Raw genomic sequence first — 27,390 nt, 5'->3', positions numbered from 1 at the left:
CCTTATCTCTCTTCTGTGGTTCATGGGGGAATTAATACTGCTGGGCTCATGTTTGGTTTGTGATACTCAGCACCCTGAATTTTACTGATGGTCTATACCCTCACCTTGCAGGAATTTAAAATTTCTTTTCTATATTGGCTCTTCTAAGTTTTTAGTGCAGATCCTGGTTTTGATTCCCTTCACCCAGAGCACACTCCATATTGGTAAGCACAGTAGTACTGCAGGTCACAATGTGTATCCAGAACTGAGTTGCAATGTTATTTTTAAATGCAGTGTAAGGAGAAAAAAAAAAAATCAACATCTCTGAAATTAATTTTCTCTATATATTAAATATATATATATATATGCTCTTAAGACTCCACAAAAGGAGCAAAACATATCTAAGGATTCAACCTTGTGAAAGCTTATGTCAACACTGAATGCACAAGTTGATGGCTTCTTCCTTTAGCAGCAAAACCTATTCTTACATCTCCTATCTTCCAGTACAACTCCTCGTGCTGTGAGTGTTGAAAAGAGAAATTTCACTGGTGAGCAGCAACAGGAGGATATCTGGATTTGAACAGAACATTTTGCATCACGCACAGATTGTAAAAGGAATTATTGGAGCATAACTCTCAGTTGCAGAGCAGTGTAGCTGCACAGAGAAAGGCACATTCCAACGGGGACACACAATCATCCTGGCTGTGGGTAGAGGGATGGCACAGCCCCACCTGCCCTCTCTGCTGCTTTGGGCCAGCACAGCCCCCCTGCCCCTGCCACGGGGGCAAGCAAGGAGGCCAGCACTGAGCCAAGACACCGCTGCGCCTCTCGCTGTGTTTGTGGCCTCAGCATTCCTTTCAGTTCCTCTCCAAGCTGCTTTCAGAGGCAAACACTTGGAGATGTGGAAAGCTGTCCACTAAGCCTGTTGTTCTTTTGAGAAATTTTCAAGGAAATGTTATTTTCTATGGAAAATCTGGATTTTCCAGAGTAATTCCAGCAAGACCAAGCCAAAACATTTTTTGGCATCTTTAAGAATAGCTTTTTTTAGTAAGTGAAAATTGGGAATTTTCTGCAAGGAAAACCCTCTCATCTCTCTTTTCAAGCTTTCTTGATTCTCTTTACTTTTCAATATTTATTCCAATGGTGAAGTTGCTTGGTGTCTGACTGCTTTGCTTGTGTTCATTTTGATGATAAGTAAAGATAAGGCTTCTTCTTCCAACACTGAAAAGTTCTATTTAATTTATGAGTTTTTCTATAAGAGTCATTTTTCACCAGCTGAATTTCAACTCCAGTTATTGCTCTAAGAATTGGTGACAGTTACTAACCACAGAAAAAGAAAAGAACACCTATATTAATATATTTTGCTTAAGGTTGCCTTACATCAGGTATATCATAATTTTAAACTGGTGACTTAATTTTTAACTTTTAAAAATTAATATATCATGTTTAGCACTCCTATAAGGAATTTATTACTATCTGCATTTTGCTGTCTCATACAAATAATAAAATACTAGATTGTATTATTTAAATTTTTTTATGAAGAAAAATATTACCAGACCAAAACCCCAGAGAAGTTATCTATCTGTCTTTGCTTAAGCAACTAGCTCTTTAGTAATAAATCACTTATAGCTGTGGCAATATATTTTCACTTAATGCCAATAAAAAGCTGAGTGATAATATTTCAGACTTACTGTATTATAGTCTCTTCATATGATATCCTAGCTAAGAACTGTTGCACGTTTTCTTCTACATATATTTTAAACTTTAAATATTTTTTTTATTGTACAGTAGATAGCTCTGGATGGAAGGAATGAGATTGTTTATATACTTTAGTAAACACTCTTTGATCTAATCCAACATATCAGATAATAGCAGAAAAGAGTTTCTCCCATGGGATGCTCTGCTCCTAGAAACAACTTAAAAGAATGTGCAGTGGCATTTTCCCAATTCTTGCTTTTCTTCTGATAAAATGCTTCTTACTGTTCTTTGTAGAATATCCTGCTTCTTATTGTTTTGCCTGTGGCTACAAGATTTTTTAATTATCTTCAGTGTTGGACAGTTCTGGACTCGAATCGACATAGTTGAAGGCTTCCTTGTTTGTGAAAGTTGAGCTCAAAGTTAGACTGTGTCGTGGATTCACAGGTGCAAGTTCATTTAGTACAATATTGTCACTTTTTACAAGAGTTGCTTTGTCCATGTGTTCTCTACTGTATCTAGCAACAACAGCATCAAGAAAGTCCAGCTTTGGTGGCAAAGTCCCACTTTCAAATAAGTATTTGGCTAAGTAGGAGACTGTGACATTAGTAAAGAAGGAGGTGAGCATAGCAAGTGTTTTGAATGGGAATCTCTGGATGTAGAGGTCGTTATCATCTTGGTACCAGCCAGGGTAGAAGATCAAGGGCTGAAGGTAGAGGTATGGCTCTCCTCCAGTTATTCTGAGCACAAGGCCAAACAGGTATCCTGCAATGGCACCATAGGTGTTGGTTCCTTTAACAAACAGCACACACAGGAGCTGGGGGAAGATGATGATATAAACCAGGTCGGAGCTGAGGTACCAGAGGCCGTACACTGACGAAGCCAGCAGTGCCATTGCTGTTGCTGATGCTCCAAACAGAAGAATAGTGATTCTCATGACCCACACAATTTCCCTGTCTGAAGCCTGCAAAAAAAAGCAGTGTTAGATGGTTTTTTCATGTCTGTACACATTTATACACAGTCAATATAAAATACTGAATTTTAAAAGAAAGCTTTGCATGATTCATTCAGTAATAATTGCAAACTAATATCTCTATCTCAAGCTCAGAGATAAAACCCTAATGATTATGGTTGCCATTCCCAAAGCCATTACTCTTTGAACATAGCAAAAAGCTTGATGATGAGTCAAAGAGAAAAAAAAGCAGTGTAAGAAATAACCTTTAAATAGTATCACAACATGAGTCAACTAGAAAAAAAATGTCAGCATCAGAATTTCTTCTCTTCCTAAGAAAAACTCCAACTCGTTAGACCATTCTGTTGCCAAATGATTTTGCAAAAAGTGAAAGATTAGAAAAATGTATAGTTTTGTAAAGAATTTAAGTAGAACTTGTGCTTGTAGCAACAGTAATTAGCTGTTTGGATAAATTGCAATTCCTTGAGAAGTCTTGACAGCTGCCCTCCCCAATCCAGATGTTTCATTTCTGTCATCAGTCACAACCATAATTATTTTTCTGTTTTTCAGTTTGTTCAACATACTGTTAGTAATTAAATTCTTTTTCTAGTTATAGGCAGGACCATGAAAGAGATGTTTCAATATGAAATTATAGGCTATGTATCTATCACCTAGTTAAGGTCTCATGTAAACTTTTCTCTAAAAGTAAAAATGAAAACATTGTCTCACATTTTGCCGAAAGGAAAGCTGGTAAATGTTCCGAGCAAACATGGAACTTGCTGATAAAATTGAGGAGTCAGCTGAGGACATCACAGCAGCAGATACAGCACCAAGGCCAAAGAACGAGATATAGACTGGGCACAGGTACTGCAGCACGATGGGCAAAATCATATCTGCTTCCTTTTTGCTCTTGGGGTCAGGGACACCGTATTCAGTCTGGTTCCAAGCTGCAATATGGACACCAGTATGTTATCAGTAACATCAGCAGCCACAGCACCTCTTGACTTCACGAGCAGCAAGCTATTCACATTGCCACACTTTCATGCACACTCAAAGAACAAACTACTACTAGGGCCAGACCAACAGCAATTCAGAGAGGCAGTGTCGCACTAGTTTCTGTGGGCAGATTTAATTCTACAAAGCATTTTCCCTTGTCTCTAAAATAAACCTTAAATTGCTCATAAATGTAGTTTTATTCAATAAAACAAGTCTGGGATGCTTTTTTTTTTTTTTTTTTTTTTTTGTGATGTGTTTAGCTACTCTTTTAGATTACAGACAGGGCTCAAAGCAGTTAAACATTTCTAACAGTATTTTTAGTTACATAGTCACTGTGATGGGGATCACTCTCCCTATGACAAAAAAAGCTTGGCAAGGATATATTGGTAATGGTAAGAAATTTATGATAACTTAAGAATCATTTAGGTTTGAAAACACATTTAAGATCATTGAGTTGAACCATTAGCCCAGTACTGCCAAGCCCATCAATAAACCAGATGCCAAGAGCCACATCTACACATATTTAAATAGCTCCAAGGATGGTGAATCCACCTTTTCCTTGGCCAGCATGTTCCTGTGCTTTACGAAGCTTTTGCTGAGCACATTTTTCCTAATACCCATTCTAAACCTCCTCTGCTGCAACCTGGAGACCATTTTCTCTGATCGTGTAGCTTGTTATGTGAGAGATGCACCTTGCTACAGCTCCTTTCAGGTAGTTGTAGAGAGCAAGGTGTCTTCCCTCAGACTCTTTTTCTCCAGGCTAAATAATCACAGCTCCCTCAGCCATTCCCATTATTACTGTTACAACCAAAGAAAAGTGCCAGAAACTAACGCAAACATTGAATAGAAGTATTGTGTCTGTAGATACCTAGAATGTACAAAATCATTTAATTTCATCCACTCTGATAGGAACAATTTCCTTTGGGAGAAATATTCTATAACATTATTTTTTTTGTGTAGTCTTCTGTTGAAGGAGTCACGAGTTGAAAAATGATGCCACCTGGCTATCTAACCTATCAGTCACCTGTATCTAACACAAGATTTATTTTCACACACTTACTGCACTATTCATTTTACATTTATTGTACTACTGATTTTTAATCATTTACCTGTAGATGCTCCAATTGCACCAATCATTATTGCAGGAATAGCCATCACAAGACTCCCAAAAGCAGCCAGGAATGACAGAACTTGAGCATATGTGGCAGAAGATGAGGAAAGAACTCTCTGGAAATATGCTTGCCATGGAATTCCTCCTAATGTCTGCAAACACAACAGCATGCTGTGATTGGGAGGGAGCTGAATCATTTTACTATCACCATATAGAGAACAAGTACAATTGAATGCTGAAAACCATATTGCTACTTTTAATTTATTTATTGAATAATAGCCAGCCATAATAACTGCAACTTTCATTCTCACAAGCAATGTTAAATGTGTGCAACTGCATTTAAATCCCATTCTTTTATACAAGTTATTATCTAAAAATAGAATTAGCATCAACACTTTGCCCTTTCATAGTTTCTGTAATCCCCAAGTCTCTACAGAAAGTATAATTTTCATATGTCATATTTGAAGAATTTGCCCTCCAATGCTCTTTCTTCACTAAAATAAGATTAGACTGTGATATGACGTCAAAGCAAGATTTTATCTTCCTTTGTGAATTTGTGTAGTCATTTACAGAAGGCATTCTGTATGCATTGAACTCAGGAATCTGAAAAAATTATTATTCCACTGCCTTAAGCAAATACAATACCAATAGAAATGGAAGACAAAGCCAAAAAAAGAAAAGTTTTGTTTTACGGTGAAAACCCTTCTCTTTTATTTGGATATGTAACTGAAGATCCTGATTGGACATAAAATTTTTATTTTTAAAAAATATGACACAAAAGAGTGTACCAAAGGTTGAAAACTCAAGCGCTAACAATTCTGTCCTGTGAGCAAGATTTGAATAGTCTCCACCAAGAGTCTGTCTCTAAACAGCATGGAAAGAAAACCCAGCAAATTTCATAACCTAGTTCTATACACTAAATGAGGCAGAAGGCATTTTCACCAGAAAGTGTATATACAGGTGTTTCATATAGTTTCATGAACACATAGGGACTAAATTCATGTTTCACAGTCAAGCCAGGCTTTGACCTGTTATTTACGACTGTTTTTCTTTGCTGTCTTGATAATAATGTTCCTTTATCAAAGCCTTCCAAGAATGTGTAAATTTTTTGAGCTATAATGGAACAGACAAGATGAAAAGAAAACTTGTCATAATTTGGCAATATCAGAACTTTCCTTTGGTCAACAGCAGAAATTAAACCTTCCGGATTACAGGAAAGAATCCAGCCATTTGAGCTAATGATCTCTGAGAGAATGCTGAATAAAATAACATGTTTTAATAGACCAATTATTAAAAAACCCTGAATATTTTTGGCTGAGATGATTTAAAAAAAAAAAAAAGCCAGAAAATGTAATCTCAAAGTTCAACGTAATAATAAAACCAGTGTAAATTTGCAGAGGGACACTGAGAATGGAAAATGTTAGCATGTGTTTCTAGATCCTCTAATGGAAAGTACTTAATAACCAGTGATCCCATGTGAAATATATAGGTATTAAAAAATGAGAGACCTTGGTTTATTCTGGCATATGTGCATGTATGAATTTATCCATCCTGCCATCCATCTCTGCACAGCTTTTTTTTCACCTATACCTAAGGCATATTTAATCATTTGTATAATGTATTTATTGCCTTCTGCAATATATTAATTCCTCTGCCAACAATGACATCAGTTAAGCATTAGCTGTGCAATTTTATTTAATTTTAACATGTCAGCTCTTTCAGCCTGATGATATTTAAATTGCATTCCTGGCAATGCTAGCTGATATGTCACTGAAATCATTCAAATGTGCAGAAATATCAAGCAGGAGTCAAGGGGGTAAAAGTTTCCAGTTTGATAGAAACTCTTAAGTAGACTATTATTTTCAGCTGTCACAGTAACATAGTGTAAGTGCTTAAATGCTTCACTCCTTTATACAAATCACCACTTACCAGTAAAAAGAAATTGTCCAACCATGTGTAAATGTCAAGTGAGTTGATAGATCCAAGCCAAGGTGCTTGGTACACGTGGTGCACAGCTGTGAGTCCAATGTCTGTTACTGCAGGATGGGACATGGCAAAGGGGACACTGATCCACTGCAACCAAAGAGAAACAGTGTGCTCAGATCTAAAGAAGATATTCTAAATTAGTGAAATTTTAATATTAAAACTCATCTAGTTTTCTTATTCTTGCTTGCTACAGATTGAACACCAAATTATCAAGATGACTTGCGAAAAGTCAGATTGTGTGCAGGTGGAACATCTCTGAAATCTAGAGGGCTTGGGAGTGGATAGCTCACATGTGTCCTGGAGAGTGTGAGCAGAGAATTAATCAATGGAAACTGCAAAATCAGCAGAAAAGACACATTTATACAACTTCATTTTATTTTACCTAACCTCCTCATATATTGTTTACACTCTTTCCTGTACCACACAGTAGAGAAATATTTACATACAAATTTTCATGTAATAGCATCAGGACGTGGCAGCACATAGGCATGAGACATCACATCTGAAGGCTTGGGAATTTGTTTTTAATTCAATACTAAACTAACTATTGGAAGACTGTGAAAATACAGGATTGCTGTTGGTGAAACCTAATCTCTTGTCCTCTCGAACTAATATTACATTTCTGCCTCACAGATGTTTTCTAGGGGTCTTGACCATTTTCAGTCTCTGTTTTTTATCTAAATCAGGAAGTCTTCCCAGTGATGATTTCTGCCAGAAGGTCCAATTCCTTCATCGACTGACTTTATGTGCATTAACTTGCAAAGTCATTTTGCAATCATGCAAGTCACTGACTTTCTGTGGAGCAGAAACTCAGCAGCTCCAACTGAGGTAAAAACCAGGCTTTGCACTATGAGGACTAGATCATCACAAGACAGCACCCTTAAGGATCCAGTGATACCCAAACCCACACAGATTGACACAACTGGTCACAGTTAAGTGCATAGGGGCAACAGGAGAGGGGAGGGGTAAATTCAAATATCTTTCTTTATTTTGTTGCACAATTACTGCAATAATGTATGGGGAATATTTTGTAGCAATGCCTATTATTCAGGCAGTTTATTCTGCACCATAAGATTCTGTTCTCTGTTAAACTTCGCCAGTTTAAGCAGTTGGGCAGAAAGATTCCCTCAGTTCTCAATCTCTGGCTAAGCTTTTTTGTGTAAGAGTACCAGAATTTTTTCAACTGTCTTCAAGATATTTTGAGGGAAAAATAAACATATTTTCAAAATAAATGGATACTAGTACTCTCCTTCCTGAGAAATTCAGGGGAGACAAGGATGTCAAACAGATTTTTTTATTCTTGTTTCTGAATCTCAAATGTCAAATGTCCAAGTGATGAGCTTTTGAACAGATGTAGTTTGGCCATACTCTGCTGAGATTTTCAGGAGGGTAAATGTCCAAAAGTCCATCTGGAGTCTGCATGCAACAGCCAAGGATTTAATCTGTCCGGCATTGCAAATACATTATGATCTTTTTAAACTATTCCAGTTCCTCACAGTAACCTAGCTCTTTGTGGTCTCAAGGTCTACCTTTTCATTAGTAAATAAAACAAATCAAGCCTCTTTGGCCCTGCACTTCACTGGGATGCCATAATTTACTATATATTTAGACTCCTTTTCCTGCCAAAAATGACAGCCCTGAACTATTCCTGGGAATTATTTGGGAAAATACAGAGTTTAGAATGGGGAATTAGTAATACAAACGAGATGAAGAGATAGTAAACAGTGGGGATACAGACTCAGGGAAAGTCTCATGAGGTAAGAATAATTTGAAGAGATGAGAATTGCAGGGGTGAGTACAGGAAGGTGAGTAAGGAGGGAGAGATGATACATGAGACTGTAAACAGAAAAACAAGGATGCACATGGAGTAGCTGGGTAGAGGTTATGGAAGCCTAAGGAAAAAGCTGTGTCTGAAAGAAGGAACACGAGTGATTTACAGCAAGCGTTTTGTCTTGGATAAGAACAGGAGAGGAAACAGACATTAGAGGAAGGAGCAGCAAAGCTCTGTTATAGTGGGAGTGCAAACTGTTCCAGAGCCTGGAGGAGAAGTTGGGATAACTGAACCTGTGCCATCCTCTGCTGTGACATCTACTGTGAGAGTGTCCCACCTCAGCTAAACCTGCTTCCCTAGAGCATGACCATTTAGATACTGATTCTTCAGCCTCACTGATTACACTTGAATTCATGAATATGGGTTCTTCAGCACTACATTATTGCTGTTTATTTCAAATGGGAAATTACATAAAGACCCCAACCTGAATTAATCAAAACATTATAAAGCTATAGGTCTAATAATTTAGAAGACTTTGGTACAGCCTTCATTTGCTTCCCAGACCCCTATCAGGTTCATGCTGATTTTAATGTTATTCCCATGGGATCAGGGTCTCTAGTGGTTCATGAGTTGATCACATTGGAAGACAACTTCTGTTCTTTGATTTGTCTCCAGTTTTGGAAATTTCTGTAAAATGCATACCATCTGTAAAAACTTAATATTTCACAAATATTAACATTTATGTTAGGGAAAGAGACTGTATTTTCCCCACTGTTCAGATGAAAAACAAAGATATGAATGAAGAAGGTCTGGAATAACTTTTCATTTGAGGTGGCCAGTTGGAACTTGGATTTGCTTTTTCAGGCTATTTAGCACCATTTCCACTAAGACACTTAAAGGCCATGGTCCTCACAGTAAGATGCCACAGAGTAAGCACACACACAGAGCTGATTAGTGACCACCTGTGTAAGCACTGCTGAAGCAATTTCCCTAGAGCTGCACAAGAACTCTGTTGAAAGCAAAGAATTCCAGGCCCCCAAGGTGCCCTTTGGTTCCTAAATCTTGAGCCAATCCATTTATTGTAGCATATTGCAATTCTCTGCACACCTGTGACTGTCTATTACTGCCATTGGCAAACAAAGCCAGCAGCTTCTTTGATTGCACCCCTGTGATCTGGACCCTGTCAAACTGGTGTTTTTAGAGAACAGCAGTAAATAAAAGGCTACCCACTAGCATATCATTGGTAGCTGATAAGGGATATTCACACTACCACACTAAAACAGCCAAGAGAGCTGATCAGACTTCCTATATTATGGTTTCCAAGGGTAGTGGAATGAAATGAGGGAAAGTCCAAGAAGGCTAACTAAGTTAGCAGTGTAGGTGACAACCACAGAAAAGAGAAGCAGTAGAGTATCAGCTCTGCAGGTCCAGTGACAGCATTTCTGGACTACTTTACCAACATCTTTCTATGTCTGATGCCTCCTTCCACTGCCTGAGCCACAGTCCCATAGACAGACAGGGAAGGAGTCAGCACCAGTCCTATTCTGAGTTAGATGTACACTCAAGAGGAAAATTGCAAGAGTGGTTGGACTGCCAGACTGGCTGGAAAAAAGCCAGAGAATCAGACCTCTTGGACAGCACTATTTCCAAAGTACAGGCTGTACACTGATGCAAATGCAGACTCTTTTAAAGTCAGCACTCCCTGTGTCTGGTTAGCAGTGCTATGCCTGGTACACCCCAGGACACACCTGGCACTTCTAGCAGTTCAGGGCAAAATCCTTGACAAATTAGGGCAAACAAAGCCAAACTTACCAGTCCCATGAAGATGCAGAAGAGCTGAACTACGTCAGTGTAGGCCACAGAATAAAGCCCACCCACAAGTGTGTACATAGTGGCAATCAGGGCAGAAACAATGACTGAAATATTGACATTAATGTCAATGATCACACTTATAGTTGCACCTAAGGGGAAAACCAAAGCACTGTGTGTTAGTGTGTATATCACAGCAGGTCTGATGAGAAGGCACACCCCTGTTAAGTTGCATGTATTGGTTCTGGTCTGACTCTCAGTAACAGCACTAATAATTCCCCTCTCTGTATTTGTCACACCCTTTCTGCACCTTTGAAGGGAATGGAAAAGAGATGCTCCTGTTGGTCTAAGTTTACCATCAGCCATTTTGCAGGTTCTAATAAATGGAGGAGAGAAGGGTCCCAAAAGCACTTCCACAACATTCCTCAGGGTCTGTAAGGACTACACGCTCTTGCTCTGTCTGGGAAAACCAGCTATGCACATCCCTGATTATCTCAGTCTTCAGACGGACACTGAGAATGTTCCTGCAGTGCTACCAGCCAGATGTCACAGCACTTGCAGGATGCATCCCCTGAGGTCCCACAAAACTGTGTCTGTCCAGTGTGTTTTGAAGTTTCCTCACTTGGTTCTCTTCCAGCAGGTCTTCCTTGCACTGGACTTTCCCAGGGCTTCCCAGGGTCCTGGGATTCCTAAAAACTGGTCTTACCACCAAAGAATTAAGTAGAAAAGGCACTGAATACCTCAGCCTTTTCCATATTTTTTGCCACCAGCTGCCCCAACCCATTCAACAGCAGTCCACATTTCCCTTTGTTAGGATGAACTGTTCTTGAGCATGGAGGAGGTAATCCCTGAATATCAACCAGTTCTTCTGGACTCCAGGACAGCCTCCCATGGGATTCTTCCAAGCAGAATGCTGGAGAGACCCAGCTCTACTCTTCTGAATTCTATGGTTGAAGTATCTCTCTCTCAGGACCATGAACTCCATCATCCCATGAATATTGCAGCCAAATCTGCCTTGGACCTTTATACCCCTGACTTGTTCTTCCTTGTGTCTAAGTTACAGGTACAACAGAGCATCTCCCTACATAAGCTCCCTGATCATTTGTGTCAGGAAGTTGTTGCCAGTGCACTCAAGAAACCTTGTGGATAGCTTGTGTCTTCCTGCACTGTCCCTGCAGCAGCTATCAGGATGGTTATACATTTCCCTAAGAACTATTGACTATTTCAAGTGATTGCCATGTTTTAAAACATTGATTTAAAAAAATTCCTCTCCTTCTAATTAGGATGATTTAAATGAAACATCTTGCAACAGCTTTTAATGCTTGCAGTTATTGTAGAGGGATATTCTGGAGCACGTATTTGGAAAAGCTTTGACCTTAGAAGACAACATGATGTGTGATATATAAGAGCTTCTGAGAGCTGACAGATGTGGCTTTTGTTGCACAATAAGCCTTCAAAGTTCATGTGCTCAAGAATTACAAGCTCAGACGTCTTCCACAACTTTATGACCTGTGTTTCCCATCTACAACCCTGCCAAGCAAGGAGTCATGATGAAGAGCAAGTAGTGAAGAGCACTGGGATTAAACATTCATCAGTGGGGATAGGTGTGAAAAAGGAACTAGATTATTCATAGAATAGTCAAAATCAAAATCTTCTTTATAATCATTGACAGTCTTTAACTGTTGGCTGTTATATAAACCTAGAAAGGTATTCACACCACTTGTGTTGAAATAAGAGAATAACTTGTCCTTAATCAAAAATATTCCAAATACTCTGAGTGTTCTTCAAGTTACTCAACTCCTATCACCTCAGCATGCAGCTTTTTCTTAGTCTTTTAAGGATTTTGTGATGAAATGGTGGTAAACAAGCTCCCCATTGCTTTGCAGTTCATCAGAGCGCAGTTGGAGAGTACCTTCAAAGTTTATTTTTGTTTAAAATAGCTTATGCTAGAAGGCATTACCACATGCATGTGCATTATTAGTATGATTAGTTGGTAAAAGTCAATTACTGGTGCTTCAACTCAAGGGCTTTCTCTTTTCTTTAAGGGGTTGCTAAATTCAGGCCTGAAATATAATTAAAAACCCTGGAAGCTGATTTTTTTTCAGGACTGGATGAGTAGTTAAGTGATTTTCTATTGAGTCATAGTTTCACTAATTCTCCAAATCCTTTCTTGAATTCTAAGTATTTTCTTCATTTTGTCAAGAAGAAAGCCATTTAGAATTGAAGAATTCTTCAATTTATTGATCAGCATCTCAGCATCTGGTTTGCTTCTATTATTTGTGTTATGGAATGTTCTGTATATGTAAATCTCCTATATGCCAAGGATTATTTTGTTTAGATGCATTGGAAATACTGTTACATATCATGAAGGGAAATTCTGACTGGTTTTTCTCATCCCAGATATGTAAAAGAAAGCTGGGTCAAATTTGACACAACAGGGGCACTTGCAATCACTAATGTCACCCTCACTATTAACAGAAATTTGTTCCTAAATCCCTTCATGCTCTTTGAAGAGGGAAAACTTAAAGGTATGTGAAATGAATAAATACTTTACATGTCTTTCCCTTTTCAAAAAAATAAAGGGGTAGCATTACTGGATTTATATGCTAGTTAGCATGGGTCTTAGAAATGTCTGAATAATTTGGTTTAAGTAGTTACCATTTGGAGCCAGAATTTTAATGCATTTCTGATATTCTTAATAATTTCTACCTGTAAGAAATTAATATTTTACTGCTTATCCCTTACCTAAGGCAGAGAAGATGGCAGCAGCCCAAAACATTTCTCCCATTAAAGCTGGAATAAATAGTAGACCTCCCATCCTTTTTCCATAAAGCTGTTGAAAAGGGTCCAGCATTGTCACATAGCCTTTGGATCGCATGGGTTTTGCAAAAAAAAGGCCACCTAGAAAGAAAAAGCAGCATAAAACACCATCTGCAGTTTAGAAATGCATTACCATTAAGGGATACAACATTCATTGTCAGTTTAGGGTACAAAAATCTCACCAATACTATTTCTTTCTTTGTTTGCAAGTAAAAAGTACAGTTAAAATATCCTCTTACATATGTCTACAGAATGACTTAAACACACACATTTTTAGTATCTATAGTCTGATAATTTAAAAGGTTTTTTCTTACTTTTTCTGGCTTAGTTTATGTAATCTACCATTATGGATGCTGTCAGAGTTTTGTCTAATTTTGGATTAGCCTAAAGGAATGGCTTTTCTACCTAATCCTGTTGATTCTTAGGCCAGAATACAGCAGGAAGTTTTACATAGTCCATCTGCAAAAATAAAACCATGAATCAGAAATAGAATTTCGCTTGGGTTCAGTGCACACACAGCAAATCTGATTCTTTCAGAACAATTCAGATTTATTGTGCATGTTTGAAACAACTTTACTACACCTGCAGGATAGATCAGAGGTCTTTGAGTTCTGTTGGTGTCAGATTTCATGAATATTTGCCATACAGCTATTTCACTTCTGTGTGTTAAGGAATTTTGGTACATAACAATTCTGCTCTGCCTGGCTGGCACACGGGCTGGATATGTACATAAATGTGCAAAGGCCTCCCCTTCTCAAATTCTTTCTGTCTTGGGGAAAAAAAAAAAAAGGATCAATCTCAGGAAAGCAGAAAGAGCCCTTGCATGGAAATATGTGTAGTTGAGATCTGCACATGATCACAACCAAGTAGACTTCTTGTCTGCTGTATAAGGTATAATAATGAACAGGAAAGCCTGCCACTTTCCAGTAAGACACTCTCTGTGGCATTCAGCAACCCTTATTTAGGTTCCTCATGACAAGATATGTCATTTATTCATCTTATTGTGCAAAAGATTCTCCAGATTTCTATGCACTGGCTTTTATAACTCATATTTCTTAAATTCATCAAGTTCCCTGAGCACAAGGCACTGGTGACACACTGTCATCCCAATTTATAGTGCTTATGTGAGCTCTTTTTAAAAATTTTTTTCTTTGGTGGTTCTTGGTTTGGTAATGGATCCTTTCCCTATTCTATCTGTTATGACATCACTGCAAAAGAAAATTAAAGAAGAACAAAAAGATAGAATCTGATAGGATGTTCAAACACCTGATAAAGGAAATAGGAGGTATTCTAACCTTTAAAACTAAATTTCTTGAAAAAATAAGGAAAATCCTATAGAAAACAAACAGGGAAATTACATCAATCTTAATACTTCCTATACTTCCTGTCTGAAGCAGTCTTGTATTTATAATCTTGATTTTTTTTTTTTTTTTTTAAGAAGGATAAAGAATTCCTCCTCTCAAACCTTCATGTACAGATCATGACCACAGAAATTCTTTCCTCTCTGTGCTCAGCAGAGAGATCAATTGTTACACACACACACTGTTTTTCTCTACAGTGGCCATTATAATTTTCAGGAAAACATGTCTGGGTATCTATAAGCAGCTGAAAACAAGGACTTGTGCCTTCTTCCTTTCTAGTTTTAAGTAGTATTTTTATAATCAAATAGAAAATGCCACATTGCAAGTCACAGGTGCTTAGTCATTAGGTCAAAAACATAAATAGCATAAATGTTCATTTTAAATTAAATAGTTAAGCCTTAAAAGACCTTATAACAAGCAAGATACACCTCAATTTTTTCTGCTTTTAGCTTATTAGCTAAAAGTACTGTAACACTCACTGTACTATAAATAAAAATTAATAAACAGCCAAGTCCAAACACAAAACTGGTCTCTTGTACTTCAATCCTAACTCTAACTAAAAACAAACAAAAAAAAGTAACACTAATAGACTGTGACCCTCATGCCCTCCTAATGACACCAGGGAGACATCTACAGTCCCTGCTTTCCTTACAGGAGATAGAGCTGCTCTCAGAAATGGAAACCACTGCCACAACTGGAACTCTGCACAGGCCAGAGAGGAGCATCTGCAGTGGGGAAAGGGATGACTGAGAATAACAAGTTATCCTAGTTATCCTAGGATAACTAGGACAGGCCATTGGAAAGCATTTCCAAGGGGAAAAAGCAAAGAGGAAGGAAAACAAATTGTAAAGGAAGAAGTAAAAATGAAAAAAAGATCTGGATAAGCAACCAAAGGAAACAAAGGCACAAATTAGGTAGGAGGACACTGAGAATAGACTCAGAATAGACTGAGAGGCCAAGTAATATTAGAAAGGTGAGTATATCAGTCATGTTAAGGAAATATGAACAACACAGGATCTTTTTTTCTGTAACAACGTTACATGGTTCTGCATTTGCATTCTGACATGTGATTTAGAGTTACCTGGATTCTAAGTAGAAATCCATAAAGCATAAGCACTTTCTTAACTCAAAAGGATATTAGTCAAATTCCAAGATCTATAGGTGCATTGATACCTGAGCACCTGGGCCACATTCCAGATCATACTGACAAGTAAAGATAACTTGAATATATAAAACTTGCTGTTGACAATTTAAATACACCTTCCCACCCTCTACCCCCTACCTCCCCCTGAAGAATATGGTTGTAATAATCAAATAGGTCTTGACAAGGAATTTAGGAAACTTGAGATATCAAACTATTCATAGAGATTTTGTTTTGTTGTTTGGTTTTTTTTTTTTTTTTCAATAGCCAAACATAGAGCAGAAGGGATTCAGCTCACCACAGCAACTTTTTATCAGACCTTTGTTTTTTCATTTCAAGGAATGGATCTGACATCAGAACCCTTTAAAATGAGAGACTATTAGTATTAGTATTTGCTTACCTAAAATCAGGCTAAGGGAATATCCAATAGGGGCCTGAGCCCAAGCTAGACCATAGCCTGGGACATACACAGCTTCTGCTGTCCCATTGATGTAACCTCCTCCAACCCAGGTGGCTGAAAAGGAAGAGGTGGAAAAGTCTTCAATGTCCACAAAGAAAGAAAAGCTCAGACATTGTATAATAAAATTTTCATTATGTATGATACAGTTATTTTTTATTATATGAACAATATAAGTTCCAGGCATGGCATGCTTTTATTAAAGGCAGCCCTAATTTGAATTTACAGCCTAACCATATGAAAAAAGAAGTCAAATGGACTGAGGCAATCATCAAAGTGTCTAAGTCTCTGTATAGTCAGTGAAAATATGAGGGCTGAGTCCCTCACTACTTATTTACCATTACTGTTTAGTTAGTACAAATGAAGGAGAACTATAAAGGGAGTCTGAAGAAAAATATTTAAATTAGGCAAAAGTTTAATGAACACATTATTTACCAGAACCTTCATGAAAAAAAAAAGCCTTTTAAATCCTGTTAAATTTTAAATTATTGCTATATGAAGCATATTAATAAACTCTGAGTTCTTGAAGTATTCCTATATAGAGCTGTGGTTTTTTTTTTTTGTGCTGTCATATAAGTTCTGAACTTTTATTAATTTGTTTTATGCTTCCTTGAGCCATGTTCAATAAGAGATATGTGCTATCTCCAATATTTCTGATTTTATATCTCTCTCCAAAAAAGCAGTATTTTTAATATACCATCTGACACTTAATGAGTTGATTCTCTGCCTTTAAGGGAAAGTTCTTCATTTGAGGATTTGGAATCAACAGCATATGTGAGAGAAAAACTCCAACACAGAAATGTATTGTGATTACATCTGTAAAAATACTTCATAACAAATGAAGTAATGAAGTTTATCTCTTCCTGTTTGCAGATTCCATGCAAAAATTTTAAAAATTATTTCTAATGTATAATGAGTAAGTTTATAAATAAAAGGCTGCAGTTTGAACAAGGGCAGACAGACCATTACAAGTCCTAGATTTTTGTAAGGATGTTTTGGCTTGTGTCAGACGACTTTATTTTTTCATATAAGAGTAGTTAAGGTTTCTGTGCAAAAAGTCACAATAGTTCGAAATGCATTTTCCTTAAACATTCCTCAGAATTTTCCCATCATCCACGATCATACAAGTAAACTTGATTTTGTGTTTAAGATAAACAATTCGAGAGAAAAACAAATTAAGAAAATTTAGTAAAATTCCTTAAGAAATTGCATTAAAAGCTAAATAACCACTGTTTTCCGCTTGACTGTGATATCTCTCAAGTACTACTAGAGGGTATTTTGCTAAATTTCACAATGGCTTTCAAATCAAAGATCTCCAGCAACCAGAGAATTACAATTGTTCCCCTTTCAGCAATTTGAAGCAGAGGAATGGACCATTCTGCTGTTGGAAATGGTATAATGGATTTTCATGAGGGGTGAGCGTGCAGAGAAAGACTGCAACAAAAGAAGTGACCCAAGGAGACCTGTTATGAGTAGACTTTTGGTTATCAAGAGCTATTGTGTACTACAGAAATAAGGGGTGAGTGATGTCCATATGGGACCACATGGGGAAGATGGGTGAAGGCTGATTATTAATGAGAAGAGCAATGATACATAAACTACATAAAAAGTTGTCAAGTATTTGGGATTTTGTGACTCATGGCAGTGCAAAGATAGACGGGAGTATGATACTTTGTTTATCAGACTTCTAGAATTATTGAATTGTTTGGATTGAGAGGGACCTTAAAAATCTTCTATTTTTAACCCCTCTGTTTGGGCAGGGATGCCACTCACTAGACCAGGCTGCTCAAGGCCCTGCCAAACCTGTCCTTAAACACTTCCAGGGATAAGGCATCCACAACTTCTCTGTTTCAGTGTGTCACCATCCTCACAGTAAAGAATTTCCTCCTAATATATATTCTGAATTTACCCTTCAGTTCCCTACCCATACATCTCATCCTATAACAACATGCCCTGATCCCATCTTTTCTGTAAGCCCTCTTTAAGGTACAGTAAGGCTGCTATCAGGTCTGCACAGATCTTTCTCCTCTCCAGACTAAACAATCCCAAATGTCTCAGCCTGTCCCAGAGATCAGTGTTGAGCCCAGTTCTGTTTATTATCTTTACTGATTATCTAGATGAGGGGATTAAGTGTACCATTAGAAAATTTGCAGGTAACACAAAGTTGGGTCAGAGTGTTGATCTGCAGGAGTGTGGGATATGGACAGGCTGGAGGAATGGGCTGAGACCAACCACATGAAGTTCAACAAGACCAAGTGCTGAGTCTTAGACTTAGGCTGGGGACAGAGTGTCTGGAAAATGTTCCAGCACAAAAGGACCTGGTCAACAGCAGCTGAACACAAGTCAATGTGTGTCCAGGTGGCCAAGAAGGTCAATGGGAGCCTGGCCAGTATCAGCAATAGTGTGGCCAGCAGGAGCAGGAAAGACATCACCCCTTGTACTTGGCACGTCTAGTTCTGTGTCCAGTTCTGGGCTCCTCACTTTGAGAAGGACATTGATGCTGAAGTTTGTCAGCAAAGGGTGACAAGGCTCATCAAAGGTCAGAAAACATCTGATGAGGAATAACTGAGGCAACTGGGTATGTTTAGTCTTGAGAAGAGCAGGACTTCATAGCTCTCTACAACTGCCTAATTGGAGGATGCAGTGATGTGGGGCCAGTCTCTTCTACCACATCTGCAGTGAAAGGACAAGAAGAAATGGTCTTAAGATGAAACAGGTGAGATTCAGATTAGATATTAGAAAAATAATTTTGACTGTTAAGGTGGTTTGGCATTGGATTAGCTTTTCCAGGGAGGTGGTGGAGTTACTGTCCCTGGAGGTGTTTAAGAGGTGTCTGCATCTGATGCTGAGTGAGTTGTGTAGGGGTTTAGGGGTCACAGTAGCAGTGCTGGGTTGACAGTTGAACTTAATGATCTTAAAACCTAATGATTCTACAATTCTGTGATTTTAAGTTATTCTTAACAGGGCTGCTCTTAATCCACTGATTACCCACCCTGTATCAATGTCTGCCCTGATCCAGCTGGAGGATCTCACACTTGGCCTCTTACACTTGGCCCGGTATCTCTGTATGGGATTCCTTCCCTCTGGATTACCAACCACAGTTCATCTTGGTGTCATTTGCAACCTTGCTTAAGAGTGCCTTCAGTCCCACTGTCCACAGTCCCCAAAGCTGTTGAATAGTACTGATCCCAAAATGGACCCCTGAGGGACATCACCCTCTATGGAAAAATCCGCGACTACCTGGAATGTGTGCTGTTGTGTCTCAAGTAGCACAGTCTTATGGAATAAATACCTGTATACAATATCAAAAAGCAAGTATTTGGAAAGGGAAGCATATTTATCTCTTCCCCCATAAAATGCATAGGCATGAATTCTACATTAATTATATACTTGGTTACAGGTGGGAATAATATCCCATAGTCAAGAACAGATGTCCAACAGTGCTGCAGCTGTGGTGAAGGACTGGACTAAGCTATGGACTAAGAATTCCAGCATTGATTTGAATTGATTCCGGCTACAGAGGTGTCAGGTGTTCTCCAAGGGGCGCTTGGATGCCATGCCTAGCTCCCTTATTTTCTTTTGGAGGAGATCAAGTCAATTCCCTTCTGTGTGATGTTGTAAGGGTCATTACCCTCCACATTCTGCCCTGCAGACAGATAATTGCTGTGTAAGGTGCCATGAAGGATTTAGCCCTTATTTTTAATTTTATTTCTTGATTTCTGGATAGGGCTTTAAAAGTTACTGCTAATCAATTTTTTCCATACACATGACTGTTCTGGAACATCTGTCAAGGACCACAGAGTTCTAGGAAGGTGGGATATGTTTTTTTTCTGAAGGGATGAATGGATAGTCAGCACGTACACTGACACAGGTAAATACATTAGAAGTGAAATAAAGGGATAAGATAGGATGGGATTTCAACCTTAGATATTAATTTTCTGATCCTCATTTGCTAAGCCACAATTTAAAGTTAGCTTAATATCTTTATTTTTGGTTAAATTCTTTTTGCTTTTACCTAATTCCTAAAAAGGAATACAATATTTAATAATCTATGGAAGTATTCATGTGGTAATCTATTTTAATCTTCTCTTTGCCTGCCATCTGAAAAACAAAAAAAACTGAAGCAAATACTGACATCCATTTAAAACATACACCGAAAAAAATGATCAGACAAATACTGAGGGTAAGCAGTGCAATTTTTCTTCTAGTTCCTGTGAGACACACAGATTTTCTTTGAGTTCTAGATATATAATGATGTATACTAGGAAACTGAATTTTTTGGCACTTCTTCAGGAACAATTCCTTGTTTCATCATTCAAATTATTTTATAAACTCATCAAGTTCTGTGAAATGAAAATTCTGATTCAAGAATTAGAATAAAATCAAATTCTGTAATATTTCTTCGTTTTGTGTGGAAGGGTACATAGCTCTATCCAACTAAAATGCAAAAATTACATCAATAGATTATTACCTTTCGGGTCATGTTTGTGAGCATTTAGTTATGTAATCTTAACTATTTCCTCTGAGGTTTAAACTCAATCACAGAAATCAAATTAGATTCAATTTTGATGAAGATACCACTTCTTAAAAAAAAATGCACAAAAATAAGGAAGATTAGTATTTAATGCAACATTTTATTGCTAATTATGTAAAAATTATAAATAGATTAAATGTGCCTACTATGGTACAATGTTATTTAATTTTAATATGAACTGCTGTGATCCATCCACAATTCAACCTTTTCATTCTTTCTATTTTCTACTTGCAGACACACTCAACTCTCAACAGGCTTTGTGTTCAGCATTTCTGTGGCTGGTTGACACAGCTTTTTCTTCTTCAGGATCATAGCATATATCCAAAAATATCCACAGCTGTTATTCATAGGTAGTGCTTTAAGATTTTTCAATGTTGTTTAGAAAATCAGCTACAATTACTCTGGAATCTCAACTTCAATGCTTATGTTCTGAATTTTGTTTTAAATTTATAGTCTAAGTGCTGTCATGCTCTAGAAATTTCTACTACTTTCTTAGCCAATACCCGTGGAACACTGTAGTGTTTGGCTCGGGCAAAAAAGAGAGAATAAGGCCTTATATCATAAACCAAAGTGCTTTATGATGTGCATTACAAAGAATATCCTTTCTGGGGATCTTTAAAACACCTTATTTTCCTTTGTGGGGTAGGCTTTGCTTTCTAATTTATATTTAGAAAATTAAACCTGAAAAATATAATGTTGGAATAATCACGTATTGCAAATAGTCACGGTCATGAGGCGCAAAATCAGCATTGACCGTTTTTTAAAAAGCAAGTATGCCTCTAATAATGTGTCCATTTTGTAAAAATGATCAATCTGAAAAATTATTGTGGATTTTCATCAGTTCACTTCAATAATTGTTTTGTTATGGCTTTAGAAATCGAGTGCCCCAAACACCCTCACTGAGACAAAACCTGGACTAACCCTGGCTCAGCAGATTTGTGCCCAGATCTCGCTTTATGTGCCAGGCGTGGTTTGCTATGACTGAAAAGTAGCTTAGTCTCCATATCAAGCTTTAATTGCCAGATTTAAGGAAGGCATGGGAGGAGAGAGTGTCAGCCCCAATAGTATAAAACCCATGATAGCTTTAGCTACCCAAAGGCTTTAGGGTCAGTCTGATTTTCTGCTGCAAAGATGAGAGACTGCGTCATCTCTAGAGCTTGCACAATACAGGATGAACATGTGCAGGTGTGAATTGTGGTGGCTACAGAACATGCCTGAGATATAGGAAATCCCAGTTCAGGTCTCATCTGTGCTTCAACTGTTACACAAAATATTCCTGCAAAATTGGATTAAGGAGACCAGACCATATCTTCTATATGCAAAGCCACAAGTTGTAGCCACTTCTGTGGGAAATGCCTTTTTAAAATCTCAACCCCCTGATTTAATGTCTATAGTTTTATGGCAACCAGAAATATTTCTGTGAACTTTTCTGCAAAATATTCTGGTTTCAGTGCTCTTGAAAACATTTCATTCAGCAGAAAACAGCCTAACTAGATCCTGCTATGAGCAGACTCTCATCATATCTTATGCACCAGTAGCCGATAGATGCGTGATACAGTAAATTACAGCACAGTGCAAAAAGTAGAATATCTGACTGTATTCAAACTTTATTGACTTTTACAAACATTCTTTACTCAATATCTAAATATTCAGTCTTTGAATGAGCAGAATGCCCCCCTAAAAAATGTGAATTTATCTCAAATAAAGAATGCCGAGTTTTGGCCCAAGTTTTACCTTTCTCTTCCTTATTAGATAATTGTGAAAGCAGAACAAGGCAAAACAGCAAAACATAAATACAGTCAGATAAATTCAATTTGGCAATTGAAAGGGCTTTGCCTGAATACGATTTAGATTAAATTAAGAACAAAAAAAAAAGAAAAGAAAGCATGCCTAAAAATTAATTTGCTTTAATATAATGGCGGGCAAATTCACTCTTCCTAGAATACATTTTTGTTCCAATACCGTTAAGTTTTGAGATTTTGGACAATATCATGAATATCTTATTTATCCAGGTAAGATGGCTGGTTTGACTGGCTCTGGGAGTCAGAGAGCACTGTTTACAAAATCAGTGAAGAGCTCTTCCTTCACCCAGCCTTTTCCTACTGATACTGCTATTGAGAGTAATTCATTATTTTGTCCAACTGCTGAAAAAGAAGCTAAAAGAATCCACAAAATAAGTTTGCTGAAATCTGTACAATTGCAAGTTTGGAGTGATGCCAATTTTCCTTTAGAAAGTTAATTTATATTGTACACCCTCCCCTTCCCATCAATCCTTTTCCCTATAAACTTTATTTTACTCAGATGAAACAAAACCGAGAAAAATACAGAAATTTGGATAGTTTTAGAAACAGTAACTGTTATTTTAAAACTTTCTAATAAATCTATATTAATTCCATACTTTTGTTCCAAGCATAATAGATCTACAGATGAATATGGAGTGAAAATATATGAAAATTAATGAAAATATATTCCTGTAAGATTTACAGATATTAGTTGTTTTTATGCTACATGTGGCTGTTCATTAAGCAATTGGATAGAAAGTATATGTCATTTCCCCACTCTGCATTACTCAACACGCACATTGCAAGAAAACTGACAAGTTACATGCCAGCTAGGAAACAAAAAGGTGTTTTTTTACATACCTGTCATTGTAAATCCACCAACTAGCAAACCAATGTCTCTTCCACCGACTATAATAGCTTCGCTGCGATCTCCTTCGCTGCCGGTGTTCTTGGTTTTCCAAGCAGCCCATATCCCTACTGCCAGGATTGCCAGGTAGAAGACAACTATGGCCACCAGTCCCTCCACATGGAAAGCCATGGCGAAGTCCCAACTGTTTCTTTTATTGCTATTTCATTAAGACCTCTGGAGAGAATGCAATAATAGGTCTGCTTTTAACACGCCTGCTTTTTAGAATCACTGTACAAAACCCCTCAGATGGTTATTAAAGAGACTATTCCGGCGAATTTATGAAATGAGAATTTCAGATGTAATTGAGATTAATGTCACATGCCAATTAAAACGCCTGTGGAGCAACAACCAGTGGTTATAGTCTCGGAATACAAAGGGGAATGAATGACGTGGCTGAAAGCTACACTATCCTTAGAGGTCAGTTATTGAAACGGAATTATTTTGGTATCACCAAGTCCTCAATGTCTGGGAACTTTTCAGTCACAGACTAGTTTGGTACAAGAGACAGAAGATCTTGGCCATGTGGACTATTACAAAAACCTCTATTTTTAAGACAAAACTACTGTAAGTAATACTAGAACTATGTATAACTAATAGCTACAGCAGCAAAACACATCTTTTAAGTGTTTGTATTGGAATCCTGAGTCTCGTCCCCCTTGTAACATCTCCCGTGTTTTAAAATCTGCGTTTTCTTTTTTGCAGCATTTAAATGTCCAGCATGAAACTGCTCTAAAGGCTGTTCTCTTACAATACGGGAAGCAAACGCAAAGCTTAAAGGCTGTCGGAAGGCAGGAATGTTGAAGTATAATAACTACAGCAGGGAAAAACTCCCGAGCGACGCAGACAGCGGCAGCCCCGTACCCAGCCGCTCCCGGAGCCCCCTCCCCATCCCGGCCCGCGCTCCGCGATCGCTCTCGCACGGCAAGAGCCGGCCGCGCTCCCGACGGCTTTGCCGGGAGCTGAGCCAGCCCAAGATCCCGGGGCTCCGACGGGGGACAGCGGCCGGGCCAGCCCAACCTCCCGGGGCTCCGCGCCCCGGCCCCGCGCCCGCGGCACAGCGCCCGCCCGCCGCCCGCGCCGTCGGACACGGAGAGCAGCCGGAAAGGAGCCGGAGAGCAGCCGGAGAGGAGCCCAGAGCATCCCAGAGAGGAGCCCGGAGAGCAGCCCGGAGCCCGCCGCCCACCTGCGCTCCGCCGCCGCGCTGCCCCGCAGCCCGCGGGGCACGGCCGCCCATCCCGCGGGGCGGTGTCGGGGCCCAGCCGCCGGGGGCTTTGTCCCCGCCCGGAGCTTTGTCCCCGCCCGGGGGCTTTGTGCCCGCCCGGGGCTTTCCTGCTGGTGGGGGGAGGGAAGGAGCGAAGGGAGGATCGGCTCTAGCCCCGCGATGCCGACGGTGCGCCGAGAGCTGAGGCTGCGACGGGGGTCTCGTGGATTAAAAAGAGGAAAATCTCTTTATAAAGGAGGAGGGTTCAGTGGGGTGAGAGGACCGCGTCCGTCAGAGCTGGGGGGAGGAAGGGGGAAAGACGTCAGAATGGTAGGGGACGTCGGGGGGAAGTAAGGATGACTCAAGGGAGACGGATTGTCGTGTCATGGCAGGGAAAAGCAGGGTTAGGAAGTGAAATTGAGGTGGAAGGCAAAAGGGAATGAGGGGAGGCAGGAAGGAACAGGATCATATTGAACCAACGGGTAAGAGAAAGAAAAGAAAGCGCTGATCTAAAAAAGGCATATTGAAAAAAGTGATGGAGAAAGGGAGGAGAACAGGGGTAGGCGGAGGGAAGGTGAGCTCTGTGCTCCCCTTACCGTCCCTGGCAGCCTTTCCACCCTGAGCCTAGCACTGGGCAAACACCGAGCCAAGGTATGTGAGAGTCTGGTCAGGGACATCTTATCCACACCTCCCTTCCAAACCTGGCTGAGCATGCATTGGCCTTTCCCAGATGTGGGACAACTGGCTCTTTGGGAGACTCCTTTTTTTTTTTTACTGTGCCTCTTATAAACCTCACCTGCAGAGCCGTGGTCATACCAGCTTTCCTGTGCTTGCACTTTTGCTCTCTGTCTCCCAACAATGCTGGACAACGAGTTTCTGAGTGCTGAGAATAAGGGTACTTAAGCAAAGAGGACCCACATATGCTCTTGCCCCCGTTTCGACAAAAGGAAGACCCTGCTGAACTGTGGCATTCTCTGTCAGCTCTTGAGAGGCAGTTAACATGGGCCATTGGCTCATGCAAGCTGAAAAGTAGAAATAAAAAGCCCACTGGAGTACAGAACTGCTATTGGCAAAAGAACTGACTTGAAACAGAAAATCTGAAATCATCCTAGATTCAAGAGGAAAACTAATATGGGAAGATCTAAAATCAGAGAGGAAAAAGGTGGCAATTCATATAAGCTCTGTCCACTGCAAAGAACGACCCAAGGACTGGAACTTTGCTGCATATTTGCTAGCTGCCTGGCCAGCTTGGCTAGCAGAGCAGCTTTGTCTGCCTGCTCACGAACTGCTGAGCACATCACAGTGTTAGCCCCTGCCATTTAATATGTGCCTCACGGGCAGTAAATTGTGATTGTGCACTCATAAATTGATTGTGTGCATAAGACTGCTTTCAGGTCTGGCCTCAGTAGAAAAAGCCAAATAAAGGTGGCCAAAGAATTAAAGGTTAGAAATGTTGCTATTTTTGTCTGCCAGACTCATGGGCTGTTCAGTGATTCTACTGGTGCATTGCTTGCCTTGGGAGTGTGCAGTAAAATCCTTCTCCCAGTAGTAGGCAGCTGAGACATACCTTAGACACAGGTGAGCATCAAGGCATCCCGTAAACAGAAATACTGCCATGGAGGAAACACAAATAGGTATTTAAAGGTATTATATATATACACATACATATACATATAGATGGTAGAAGTCATATACCTCCTTGGAAAAAATGAGGGTGTCTCAGGAAGAAAAAAACAAGTCTTAGCAATTAAAATATGATAGAAAATGCTTTGATGCTAAAGTGGATATTAAACTAAATTCACACAAAGTTTTAATTATATTTTAATTTGATTTTGTTCAGCTTAATACTAAAAAAAGTCAAGACAATGCAAAGCATGGCTCAAGCCTGTCTTAGGCAAATTAAAAAAATAGTAACCAATGGGAAAAAAAATCCTTTCTGAAATTAAATCCCAACTCTGATTCTTCAATGAAGGCTATATCAAATTTCTTTAGAAATTTGTTCACCTGGATGTAGCTGAGAAGGACTGAGACAATTATTTTTGTGAATATTAGTTGATTTAATAGTTTACTCTCCCTTCTTTTCTCATCTGCTACTGCTCTATCAGGTAGATTTCTAGTGCTTTCTTTAGGGAAAGGACTGTGCTATGCTGGATCCCTGTGTGCCTTCTGCCAGCTGCACCCAGCAGCATCCATCAGCCCCACCCCAGAGAGCTCAGTTCTCATGGTGTCTGAGGGTGTGCACAAATGAGTACAGCAAATTTGATGTCCCTTGGGAACACGTGCTAGAGATATTTCATGCAACTGCAAGACTGATTCCATATGAGACCTGACCACATTGCCAAAGAGAATTACTTCTGCTGCTGAAACACAAACTGAGGTCATCTCTTCCAGCAAAAGAGGCAATACATTGGTAGTTTTTGTCTTCTAGAGCACTTGCACTGCATCTAAACATAATTTCCTTTTTTAAAAGAGCATAGCTTCAAAATATGCTGTTTGAAAAGGAATCCTAAAACTTAGTTTTATTTATATTTAGGAAACAACACACTTTCTAGCGGCAGGTGTCCCTGCCTATGGCAGGGGGATTAGAACTAAATGATCTTTAAGGTCCATTCCAATCCAAACCGTTCTACAAATTTATGAAAGTTGTCATGGACTCCTGCTTTTAATCACATTTTTTGATACAGCTGTTAAGGAGTGTTTTGTGGAAACAATGGAAGTTAGCTTTCATTCACAATATGTACAATACATGTACAATACCTATTGTGGGGGTCTCTCAGTCAGAAGTTACAACATTACAAAGATTTATTGAGCCCACATATGGTTATTTGGACTCCCTCTTGGTAATAGCACAGATTTTTTTATTTTTAAATCTATATCCATCACTGA

At 38.9% G+C, this 27,390-nt stretch overlaps 1 protein-coding gene across 1 annotated transcript; it reads right to left on the bottom strand.

The window, feature by feature from the left end:
- Positions 1-905: 905 nt before the first annotated feature.
- SLC5A7 (solute carrier family 5 member 7) lies at positions 906-24,704 on the bottom strand. The gene is made up of 9 exons (XM_079320869.1): positions 24,487-24,704; positions 23,255-23,477; positions 16,022-16,135; positions 13,045-13,200; positions 10,303-10,451; positions 6,663-6,806; positions 4,732-4,885; positions 3,356-3,573; positions 906-2,638 (listed from the first exon to the last, which is right to left on the bottom strand). Exons 2-9 carry the CDS (start codon positions 23,430-23,432, stop codon positions 2,015-2,017), a joined length of 1,737 nt encoding a protein of 578 aa, XP_079176995.1. The 5' UTR covers positions 23,433-23,477; positions 24,487-24,704; the 3' UTR covers positions 906-2,014.
- Between the last annotated feature and the right edge of the window lie 2,686 nt (positions 24,705-27,390).

This window comes from Erithacus rubecula (assembly GCF_903797595.1).
Source record: "Erithacus rubecula genome assembly, chromosome: 1".
Classification (NCBI taxonomy): Eukaryota; Metazoa; Chordata; class Aves; order Passeriformes; family Muscicapidae; genus Erithacus; species Erithacus rubecula.
Note: the sequence above shows the minus strand (reverse complement) of the source record. Positions and strands in the feature narration are given on the sequence as shown.

Excerpts from the sequence above, each read along its gene's own strand:
- SLC5A7 (XM_079320869.1), bottom strand. The coding sequence starts at position 23,432 with ATGGCTTTCCATGTGGAGGGACTGGTGGCCATAGTTGTCTTCTACCTG. Across the intron at positions 3,574-4,731 it reads TGCAATTGGAGCATCTACAG|CTTGGAACCAGACTGAATAC; the intron begins GTAAATGATTAA and ends TCCATATTGCAG. Across the intron at positions 2,639-3,355 it reads AGCTTTCCTTTCGGCAAAAT|GCTTCAGACAGGGAAATTGT; the intron begins GTGAGACAATGT and ends TTTTTTTTGCAG.